Source organism: Passer montanus, unplaced genomic scaffold (genome assembly GCF_014805655.1).
Source record: "Passer montanus isolate IOZ18808 unplaced genomic scaffold, ASM1480565v1 scaffold22, whole genome shotgun sequence".
In the NCBI taxonomy this organism is placed as follows: domain Eukaryota; kingdom Metazoa; phylum Chordata; class Aves; order Passeriformes; family Passeridae; genus Passer; species Passer montanus.
In genome coordinates, this window is record NW_024366815.1 from 7,277,129 (window position 1) to 7,289,455 (window position 12,327).

General features: G+C 39.4%; 1 protein-coding gene across 2 annotated transcripts in view; it reads left to right on the forward strand.

Moving 5' to 3' along the window:
- Positions 1-12,327, forward strand: part of SNX18 (sorting nexin 18) — a 94,385-nt gene that overhangs the window by 56,918 nt on the left and 25,140 nt on the right. Inside the window, exon 2 of one of the 2 annotated variants that reach the window (XM_039709688.1) lies at positions 3,720-4,855. The exons of the other annotated variant lie outside the window; for it this stretch is intronic. Within the exon in view, the coding sequence (XP_039565622.1) occupies positions 3,720-3,844 (125 nt within the window). The 3' untranslated portion in view covers positions 3,845-4,855. Of the gene's footprint in view, positions 1-3,719; positions 4,856-12,327 lie in introns of those variants that run through there. 2 annotated transcript variants of the gene reach the window in all.

The following is a 12,327-nucleotide window of genomic DNA, read 5'->3' on the forward strand; positions in this document are numbered from 1 at the left end:
AATCAACCACCAAGGATTTTGAAAATATTTTGAAAGTATATTTCCCTTCCCTTCCCTTCCCTTCCCTTCCCTTCCCTTCCCTGTTAGGGAGGAGAAAATAAAATTCTAATAATCTACTTGAATTGTGTGGAATAAGATAACATCAGAAGGAAGTTCATCATCCATCATATTCCTACACTACTAAAAAGAGTCAAAACAAGTAAAAAGGTCAATGACTTACAACAAGATGCCAGTGAGAAACGTGTTTGAGTAACTGGAAGATCTGATGAGAAAAAAAAACACATGCAAATTATTACATTGATATAACAAGAAGATAGTAACTAAAATGACAGCAACAACAGAAAAACTACTCTATAATAAAATTAATTATTTACCAGCCATACACATTATGACTTTTGTTAGATTCACATACTGTTTGTGGTGTAATTTTTTTACTTCAAAAATGTTAGGACACATAACATGTCTTGTGCTACTTATCAGACAGATTACATGTACTCTGACTCTTTTTGTAATTCTCATGTCAGATTTTTACAACAGATTATTTTCTACTCTATTGATCACAGTATCTCTGATGCATTATGGAAAATCAGTTCATTTTATGAAGTTACTGTGGTTTGGCTTAAAGTAAAAAAGTGGGGGGTTTATGACATCTATAAAACATTTTCCTTTCTGTTTGACATAAAGTTTTACTGGAAGTTGCACCGAAGGAAAAGTTTGCCAAGGTAAGATAGGTGGCTGGCATATGATCTATACATAAATTGAGGCCGAAAGACTGTTCTTCCTGTGAAAGGTGTAGCTCAAAGAAGAAATTTCAAGAGTTTCAGGGAATCTCAGAGCTTTATAAAGAACCTGCTATAAACCTTTTGACATCTGACATGACTAAAAATAGCGTTGCCTTTTCCGCCTGTACTCTAGCTTGGATTCTTGGAGCCTCCCCTGTGCAGACTTTGTCGGAGCAGCCCACCAGACCTGTCTTGGTAGCCAGTAATGGGGGAATCCAAAAGCTACAGCCAGGCTAGGACTTGGGACAGACTTAACTGGAGCTGAGTTTGGGAGAAGGCCTGGGGGGAAAGAGAGCTGAGTGGTGCAGCCTTACTTCTGGGGAGGGAGGGGCTGCACAATGACAGTCTGCGTGATCCAGGAGCTAAAGGTCTGGGTTAAGTGAGAGTTAAACAAATGGTCTGAAAAATGCACACTGGACTCAGTTTGGGGCAGGGATAGGCACATTGGAGCATTGTTCATCTCACATCACAAACTTCTTTCTAGCTCTTGGAAGCTAGACAGCAATCTCAGAAAGAGGTTTTCTCTCATACTTCCAAGTATTACAATTTAAACACATTAGAATATTCAGAATATTACACTGTTATTGCAAACCCAATGTGCAAATATAATTACAGTAACACCACCAATATAGAACCAACGTGTCTCCAAAAGCACTAACAATTGTATATTAAAACAAGAGGCTTTTAAATCCAGCATGAGCAGTTGAAAACAAGTATCCCCTGCACTACTCCCCCTCTTCCCACGCATGGTGACAGTTCAATGCCCATTCTTTTTTCTTCCTGCTCTTTCTCTAACAACCTCCAGCAGTTTGCTGGCTTTCTAATAAACTGCAGGGAGCCTCTTCTGGGTCTTGAGGGAGCCTGCTTGTTCTGTGGATATCTCTCAGGCTTGGCACTGCCTTGCTGTGACCCAAAAAGGCCTTTACCACAGCTGCAGTGGATCCTGGGCTACCCACCTGAGCGTGCCCAGCTCTCAAAGCACGCTTTGCTTCCTCTTCATGATTTTATCTGAATCTATGAAGTATAGCTAAAACTGGGCAAACAGAGCAGGCAGGTGTCCTGCAGCTCAGCCACACCCTCTTAATGAAAGCTACCACATATTGCACACAAATAAAACCAGCTATGATATTTCATTTATTCTGTTTATCCTGAAGTATCCAATATTCCAAGCCCCTAAAAAATGACATGGCTGGAACCAAGCAACCCTGATAGCAAACTCAAACCAAAAAAAATAAAGGTAACAACAACAAAAACAAAACAAAACAAAACAAACAAAACAAAACAACAGAAAAAAGCCATCCACTTACTACTCTGAGAATATTTCTGAAAGAAATGGTCAGATCATACCAAGTTCTTGGTCATAATCTTCAAAGAAGGATACTTACACAAGCATCCTGAGAATTAAATCATTATGGAAAAATTAAGGACTTAATAAAGACATTAGACCCATTATGACCTCTCTGATGTTCTGTCCCTGCTGTACAGGGTCCCTCCTTGTACTCCCAAGGATTCAACTGCACGTTGATCTACTCAATCGAATTAAACACGTGTAAAAGCAGTGTTGCAGAGCCTGCATTTAGTCTGTATTTACATACAGCTCAGAAGCCTTTCCTTGTGCCTCCTGGCTGTTTGAGACTATGGGCCTGCGAGCAGCAGGACTAGTGCTGCAGGCTGATGGTTTGGGAAGGGCTTGTTGCAACCTCCCTGACCTGACCCAGGGCTCTGGCGCTACTTGGACCTTTCCATAAGTTGATTAAACCATCCAAAGGGATTTTTTCTTAAACTGGCAAACTACCTTAAACTATGTTTCAGGCATAAGTTGCTGACTAGCACTGGTTTTTATTCACCCTCCATCTTAAATATCTTACTGTAAACCTTTTGAGTTTAGATATTGCATCAGCAGTGGGTGAATAGAGCAGCTCTTTGGCACTGGCAGGAGATCAGGATGAGGTCAGATTTGTACAGTAACAAAAACTGACAGAATTTAGAAGATGATTTAACAGTGGCAACTGTATAACCACTGAGGGAGACTGACTGCATGCAGAGGCAGCTGTACCATAGGAGTCAGGACATTCATTTTCTTGCTTTTTGGCATACCCATGCTTCAGCTCTTTATGTACCACCACTTGTACAGCAGATCAGTTGAGAACAAATGCTCTGACTGGAACAATCATGTGACTGATGCTGCCCCATTCAGGACTTAACTGAAAAATACTTTTTGCTGTAATACTTTCTACTGTAAGGGGTAATGTGAAATCTGACTTCAAATTGTCGTCTGCCCTGATACACACCATGAAAAGAACTCTACAGTTAAGGCCTTGTCTTTGTTTTTCTCTGGGTGGTACTGCTTTGGCTACTTTTTAGTGTCCAGCTCTAACTATACCATTCACAGTTTCACTGTGGGTCTGAGTCATTTGCATCCCCTACCTCTGCTGGCCCAACAGGCAAGCACACTGCTGACATTGCACTTTGTACTTCCTAGCAGCCTTGTGATTTCAGGTTTTGTTGTTTTTTTCCTTTTTCAGGAATTTTTTTTCAATAGTTTGGGATACTCCAATCCCTCCCAACCCCCAATTTCTCTAGGAGCCAAGGTGGGCACACTATCAGTAGGCATGTACAGGCCTCCAGACATTTTCAACCAAAGTCCTAGCAGGGAATTGAGCCTTGAAGCTGGCAGTAGGCAGAAGAGTGTGACTCACTGTGAAAGGGCAGGAGCACGAGGGCAGTTTAAAATAGTTTGTTTCTCTCAAGACTGGCTCTTCCTTGAGACCAGCTGTGGTTTCAACCTGAAAAAGACATGTGAACAGATCTTGTTCAGTTTGGACTCTGTGTCTGCATGCTGCATGTTTATCTGCTACGTCCCTCTCTCCCAGCCTATTTGTTTTTCTGTCCTTTTCCTGGATCTTTCCTATCCTTCCATCCTCTGTTTCCTTTTAGGCCTATGCTGGGGCAATGGGATTGCCTGTATTCCTGGAGATGACACCCAGCTGCATCCCAAGCCTGTACTTGGGCAAGGTGAAAGCATGTCCTCCCTCTTATTCCAGAAAGGAATTATGCTGTGATCTCTCAGGTGAACCCATGGCGACTCCAGCAAGGACTGCAGGGTGTGCTGTATGGACCTAAGTCCTTGCTGGCCAAAATGTTTTCTGATTATAGAAGGAAGTGGCTTCTGTATGTATCACTGTGTGTTCTGAAATATTTTCCCACAGAGGCAGTGTTTGGTAGTTCAGCTTGAGTTAAATGTTAGATTTTCTGCCTAATGAATTGGATATAACTAAAAAAAGACTCCACAGTAAACACGGTTGAGAAACAGTGCCTGAAAGTTTACTACTGTATTTATAGAGGTCAGTCAAGCATACACTGGTAAAATAATAACTGTTTGGTCTGTACATAATCTTCTTGTTCTGGATTACATCAGTGCTTGCCCACATGCAATTAAAGCACCTGACACACCAAGCTAAAATTCTGCCAAAGGCCTCTCCCAACTTTATTTTACCTGGTGTTTCACACTGATCTAACTACAAAATGTTCAAACTGCCACACAATCAGGATGACTGCTTCCCATTCTGGCTGGGGTAAAACCAGTTCAGTCTGCAATACACTTGGCTGAAACTCAGAAAGGTTTTTAGGAAACTGCACTGTAAACCACAGCATAGAGCTTAGCTTTCAGTGAAGAGCAGGGCTACGGCAAGGTGAAGGACTTCGGAGAAGCAGGGGATGTTAATCCATAGGCAGCTTCTCTCCTCTGGAGGCAGACAGTGACTGGTGACAGGCTAAAACCTGGGCAGAGGCTCGAGGTGGAGAGAGGTGTGGATGTGACAGCCTGGCCAGAGAGCGAGAAAACGGGATTGGTTTTCTCACGGTGGACTTGTGAGACTTTTTAGGGAGCTGTAGAGAAACTATGACAACTTGTTAGTATAAACAACCTGCAGGTGGTGTTTTCCTACTCTGTTTTTCTGTTGTTCTCAAGGACTGTGAGAAAGATGTTTTTGTTAATTACCCAGTCAAGTAGAATATGTTGAACCTATCTATAAAATAAGAGAATTGTCATATTAAAGCTGCTGTTGTGCAAACCAGCCTTCTGGTGAATTTGTGTCATTTCTTGCTCAACAGTGACAGAGAGGAAATAGTGCCTGGAGTTCTCAGTCAGTGTTACAGAGCACACCAAGCACAAAGCACTGTGGGTCTGGTGAGCTGAAACATCTGCCTCCCTGCATTGCTGTCCTGTGACCAAGCATGCGAGGGCTGGACATGCTCCCCTCTCAGTGAAATGCCCCGCTGCCTCCAGTGTGGTCCTTTAAGCCTTCAGGAGCACACATCAGGGCCTTTGACAGCTCAGTTTTCCTGAAAATCAAGAATGCTAATAGGAGGAGAAGGGAAGACATTTTTTTTTCCCCCTGTACCATCTGTTTCACGGCAAAAAGCACCCCTCTGATTATTTGTAGATCAAACAAGTGGGTTTATGATTCCCAGTGATGTGTTGGTGTGTAGCAGTGCTCTGCTTATCCTTCCCTGGATTGGTCTTAGTTTCTGGCATCCTAAAACTTCTTGTTCCTACCTGCCTGGACCTCCAGTGGGACTTGATCAAGTTCTTATAGTTTAATTTGTGAACAGGAAGAGGATCTCATGTGTAATGGAAGTTAAGTGTTGTAGGGCTTGGCTGAGTCAGGGCTAGCTCCAGAGTAAATCAGTGAGATCAGTTCTTCCAGAGTCAGTAAAAAAGTGAGAAGGCAGAGAAGAACCAGGCCCATACATTTATGGATCTTTTCCTTTTGGCTAAAGCTGTTAATGCCAGCAAAATCTGGTGTACTTCAAAAAAACAAAGCCACTATTTTTGACATTATTTAAGGGATAGCAGAAGCCGTGACAGGAGATCACCATTAAGCAATATCCTGTCTTGAAAGACACTGCATAAGAAGGCAGTCACAATATTGATCCTGGCTTTCTTTCAAAACTTTAAAAATGTGATAAATGCTGACATTATCAGTGTTGTTCTATGATGTGAAGGAAAGAATAATTAAAAATTACCTTTACAGTCTTGTATTTTGAGCAAGTCATACTGTTGATCACATAAGCATTCAAACATTTATGTTTTATTTATAAATAAGCCAAGCCTTTTCCAACTCACTTCCTGGTAAAAAGGCAGCATTCAAACCACAGAAATCCTTTGTGTCATGTGTACTGTTCATTATTCTGGGAAACTCTGAGAGATGCCTATTGTATACTGAATTCTTTGTTTTAAGCTTTCAGAGGTCCTCCTGGGATGATTCCCCACAAAGTTACTGTGGCTGTGTTTAACAAGCACTTGAAACCCAGAGCATGTACTTGTAGGAAAATGAGAATATGTAGCAGCATGTTAAGTACTATGGAAAATTGCAGCCTGACTCAACGCTGGGGGAAGAGAATTTCTGCCATTGCCAGCAGGAAACTTCTGGAGGTCTGAAATAATAAGAGGAATAATAGAAATCTTAGGAATGCACATACTTTTCCATTTCAGTATTGAGTACCTGTACATAGTTTCATTTTGCAGATTCTAGAGGTTTTGAAGTTATAGAAATATATGTCTATTTGAGAATTGCTGGCAAAGAGTACTCAAATACTGCTTGCTTTAGTGATACAAAATTCTGCCTGTTAAATTGCAAAGTTATTTTTGTGAATGCCAAACCAACCAGCTTCAGAAAATACCATTTAACATCCATTGTGACATTAAATTTGTGTCCCTTAAGAATAAAAGGAAATACAGTGGTGTTTTCAGGAGGCTGAGTTTTATAGAGAGACCCACTGTGTGAAACACCCACAGCATCACAGTCCGTAAAAAAATCTGACCTTCATTTTAGCATTTGTTTAGCAATTAGCCTGGAATCACTGAGTCCTTCGTACATCCTTTTGTTCTGTCTTCAGGCAGTATGCCCACCATAAGCAGAAGTGTCTGTATCTCTTCCACAGGTGTCCAGAAATCTCACTGTACAATTTGCTGCATAGCCTCTTACCAGGTTTAGAAGCAAACACCAGAGACTGCATATGATAATTGCTGTGCCTGCAGCCTTTTATTGACTCATTTTAACAGCAGGAAATGCATCATTTGTAAAGACCAGTTACTTTTCCCTCCATCTAGAATTCTCATTAAAAGTTCAATGACTTAGAGTCCTTCACTTTCACAATTCCTACAAATGCATTAACACTGTATTTATAATGTGTTACACAGGGAAATCATAAGACTGTTTCTAGATTGGCAATAGAAACATTTGTTGCAGTATAGCAGTGTGATTTAGGGATCAATCTAGAACATCAGCTCCAGAAAACCAACCACCTCAACATCTTGTCAACAGATCCAGCCTATCTGAGCCTGATTTAATTCTGTCTTCCCCTACCTCATTGCCATGACTTCTGCTTTTCCACCAAGGTTCATGCACTGATTGTTTCTTTCTGCAGTACAACAGCAGATGCTCACATTTTTCTCCTCTTGATGATGTTTCTATGTGAAGCAAGAAACACTGAATGTTTTCAAGCACATTTCTTGGGATTTAATTTCCACCATTGCAGAAATTAATATAGGACACTGTAATAAAGTCTTGTTCTTTCCAAAAGCCATTCTGAAAGAATGGAGAGTTGGGTAACAAGCTGCAGTAAACTTATGTGGTGAGTATTTAGTTTCCTCCTCAATGAACTTTACAGTTGCTGTGTATTTTGCAGCATTACTAAATATACCCTATAAAGAGGGTATGATGATATATAGTTTAACTTACTCTATTTGGCTGTACATCTCTTTTTCCTCTAGAAAAAGATATTTCTGTTACTCAGTAAAAAGAGATCTACCCTCACACTTCATATGATGGCACATTGACCGTCTTTCTGCTGAAACTTTTTTTTACTGACTGAGTTTTCACACTGACAGCATAAGAGTGAAGTTATGAGTTGATTTAACTGTGCCAGCTATTATCAGAATGAAATCAATGGTGCAGAAACAGTGGTTACTAACCTAATGCATAGCCGATGCATCCTGACTTTCCTTTTAATGACATTCAATAATATGGCTTCAAATTTGGATGCACTTTAGTTACAGAATTAATATTCTTATTCTCTCTGAAGAACTGCAGGCCTGTCTCTTCAACAAAATGCTTATGATCTCAGAGGAAAAGCTTTAAGATTATAACAGAGAGAAGGACTGACTTCAAAAGGATTTTGTACAGAGGTAGGAAATAACTGTTAACCTTCCTTTCTAAAATTCTGTGTATGTTTAGTGCTAACTGTGAAATTGTTTTCCTGCAGTTAAAAGCTGAATAAAATTCCCAGTGAAATAAGTCAATAAGCACTAGAGTGTCAAATATAAAGAAATAAAAGTAAATGTTATTTCTTCCTGTCCAGGACAGAGTATTTTGCTTCTAAGATAAGCTCCCTAGGATCTTCATTCTTATTCATAAAATTCCCCAAGGAAAACCCTTTTAAGTACACTTTCAGCTATTTAATTCAGAGGGAAACGTCATGCATAGCTTAGAGCTGATGCACACTTCCCTTGCTGGTTTCCTGCAAGTCTCTTAGTTCCTTCAGGGATCATTCAAGTCACAGCGTATTCTATCCCTGCATCATTAATCACACAGATAATAAGGAAGAATATTCTATTTGAATATACTTATCTTTATCTGAATATGAATCTCTCTGAAATGTACTTTATCACAAATTCCAAGCACTCATTGAAGTGTTTGCTACCCAGCAAGGCACTCAAGTAAGCATGCAGGAAAAAGATTTTGTTAAATTGTGCTTAACTGTGGTTGACTAACGCCTGAAATTTTTCTCTGAAAATGTTGTGGTACCAGCAAGTTCAGATGTCAGATCTGCTCCTAAACAGGTGCCTGTCATCCTTTCCAGTTTTTCTGGCTTTTAAACCAAATTCTTAGAGTGCTGCCGGTGCACTACAGTATGTTGTGATTGGAAAGAGTCCAGCAGCAATTTTGCTTTAAGCTCAACAAAAGCAGGAAGCAGGGAACACAGACAGCCTATATTCCTAGGCCTGCCGAAGCGTTCTTTCAGAGATTTGCTGCTGAACAGCAGGGGAGTGTGGACAAACACTTTGATAAGTGACCTCTGTGGGGAAAATTAATGTTGCCTGCAACAGGAGATAACCCCCTTTCTTTTAAAACACAGGGCATTACCATGAATTTAGCCAGTTACTTTTGTAGATATGTTTCTAGGCAGTACTTGTGTTTAGCATCCCAGCACTGAATTATTCCCCCTTCACCTTCCTGGCATGTAAATGGAATCTGTTTCACTGCTTTTGCTGATTAGATAACAAAACAGACTCTAAAGAACATTATGAAGCTAAAGGCTATTTGTCAGAGCTGGTTGAAATCTTTCCAATTAATATTTCAGCAGGGTTTAATCTAAGATCCCCTTTCATAAAATATTCACAAACAATGTAATTCTTCAAAAGGATATATTGCGTAAGTATCCTAGCAAAAAGAAATTCTTAAGGATTTGGAAAAAAGTCTAAAATCTTGGGATTTTTCTTAATCTCTCTTTTTTTCTCTCTTTCTCTCTTTCCAGTTCAATTTCCTCCCTATTCCTGCTAGAAAAATGTGTTTAAAATATGCAAGATCTTAAATGAAGGTAAAAAGAGCAGAAAAAGCAGTCTCTAAATTGAAGCTGACAAAAAACATTGAAAATTGTTCTGCCACATAGATTACCTCCTTATTTTATGTTTTTGCGCCTCAAAGGAAAAAAACAATTTCAAATCAAAGCTGCTTTTTCTCCTCAAAAGACTAACATTATGATTACATATTATGCTAAAATATAATGAATTTTCTCATGAAGAATTACAATATTTAGAGAATTTTAAAGAAAATAAGAAATAAGAAATTGACACAGAAAAATATGTCCCTCTGCTGTTCACTGTAACTCACAAGCTCCTGACAGCAGAGGAGGCTTTGCATGATGGCAAACCCTACTCTTCAGAGACAGAGATCCAGTAAACACAGGATCCAAGCTTCTGCCTGGATCTTTGCATCCATCTGTTGGCTTATGTTTTGCAATCAAAAAAGTCACTTTTAGGCATAAAAAAGTAAAAATGTGCTAGTTAGCCTAATGCAGGTTGCAGGTTTTCCTGATGCAAGGAAATATCTCTGAAAGTATAGGGTGTTATCAGCTGACTTTTAACAATCTCCAAGGACAGAAATTTAATGGCTTTTCTGAGAAAGTGTTGCAGTGCTTAATCACTCTCATTACGAGGACTTCTTGTTCTTTTAATTCCAACTGCCATTTGGATATTTGCTTTTTGCCCATTATGCTCTGGCTGTGCACTTCTGAGAAGGTCCTACTTTGCTTTTTCTATAACTTCACTTTTTGTAGGGTTATATTAGAGCTTTGTTTTCTTCAGGATGAGAACTAAAAATAATTATTTTCAATATGTACACATGTATACCCTAATATTCTTCAAATGTGAAAGAATAAAATTTTGTCTGTTTCATTAATAACTCCACTTTTTAATCAATTGAAAAATTCTTTTATAAAGTTTTCTTGAGTTTTTTTTTAAAAACTTTTTTTGCAGTATTGTTTTTATTTCACTTGTTTTTCCTCTGCCTCTCACATTTATCTGAAACACATAGGCTGAGCTGAAATGCTCTTGTAACACTGAAGATTGCTCAGCACCAGTTAAAGATTTTAAAACCCTGGCCTTTTCATTTTGATAGCTAGAGACAATTTTTCTTGCTGTCATCTTGGCTCTTATTTTTTTGCCAAGGGATGTGGGCTTTTTTCAGGGCCTGTTCTGCACTCAATACCTGAAGCAGGCAAGAAATGGCGTGGCTTAATCACAAAACACAGACTGCTGTCCACAGCCTGTCCATACCTTTGACAGCAGTTAGGAAATCATCTGAAGAATCTGTCCTGGTCTGCTAGTGCGGAAGTGGAGGAGTCACCACTTCTAGAAGTGTTTCAAGAGGACCCCAGATGTGGGTTTAGGGTGATTATGGTAGGACAGGTGATGTTGAGTCTTTTCCAGCACTGATGATTCTGTGATTCTATGAAAAAAAAAAAAAAATATATATATATATGTTAGCATAAGTTATTCATGCAGACAAAGTTTTAGTTTCAGGACTCCCTAACAAACTTTCTGTGCGCCCTGCTAGCTGTTTCATGGAGTCTTGGAGCCTTCCTTATCCTCCACATACAAACCAAAAATTTACACATTTCCCTACCGCACACTGCCAGAGTTTGGAAGCAGTCGTGATATTTCTGGGAAACTCAGGTATTGCAGTAATGTTGGAAAGGAACAAAATGAGAAAGGAAAGGACATGACTCTTCCCTTTCTATGCCAGAAACAGCAGGACTAATTCTACTTCATTGTAAAGCAGTTGGACTTCCAAAAACTGATTTTATCCAAAGCTATATCTGAACCACGACAGTGTTCTGAGCTGTACACAAATTCAGACACAGCACCACTCTTTAAATGCATGGCTAAACCTGGTCTTTAAAATAGAAAAGCCTAAGCTTGTGTTTTAAAAATTATAAATATGCAGCACAAGCAAAAAAAAAAAAGTTATATTATTTATGATTATTTATGATAGTGATATGGAAGTGTCTCCTTCATGTACTTTCTTGGTGATAAGGCTCATGTATGGGTATGTAACTGAATGATGCCAGCAGGACTGGAGCATATGACTTAGTTCCCTTTGGAGGAAATCTGATAAATACAGGAACATCTTGGAGGAAAAACACAGCACATGGTAAATAGAGAAACAAAATTTCCTCAAACAAAACAAATTGCTAATACAGACACCAGCCGAAAGATGTGTAAACACATTAGGTACTACTGTCTTTTTCCTGATGAGTTTTATGAGCAAATGATTTCCTTGGAAACTGCTACAGTTACATTTCTAAAAGGAAAACTCTGCAGCTTTCAATACTCCAGCCAGAAATACACATTTGCCAGGAACCAAATATGTAGGAGAGTAACATGTTTTAGTTAAAAACTTGCAGAAGTTTGAATGAAAGAGGTCTTGGAAAATGACAGCTCCAGTCCTGCCTTCCTTGGTCACAGAGACGGGAACTCTGGCATTCTTGTGAACATAAAACATGGAATTAACCAACCTGTTAGTGAACAAATCTTTGGGCCAACTTAAATAAAACCAACTTATGTCACAAGCCCTTGTAAGTGTAGAAGGAAACAAGGATAGATTGTCTTATTCTCTACTGTTGTGTATGTTTTCGGCAATACAGAATTAACTGCAGTTTTTCAAGATAATTCCTCACACCTATGAAGAACAATAACTGTTTTTGTAAGTAGAAAAAGCAACCATCCATTGACCAACCAACTCCACTCTACCTGGACTTCTGTAAGGCTTTTGATATGGTCCCAAGGGGTATCCTTATCTCTAAATTGGAGACACCTGGGTTTGAAAAGTAGACTATTTGGTGGACAAGGAACTGGCTGGATGGACACAGCCAGAGAGCTGTGGTTAGTGGCTGTTTGTCCCAGTGGGGCTTGTGATGAGTGGTGTCCCTCAGGGCTCTGTCTTGGGGCTGGTGTCGTTTAATATTTTTATCAATGAAC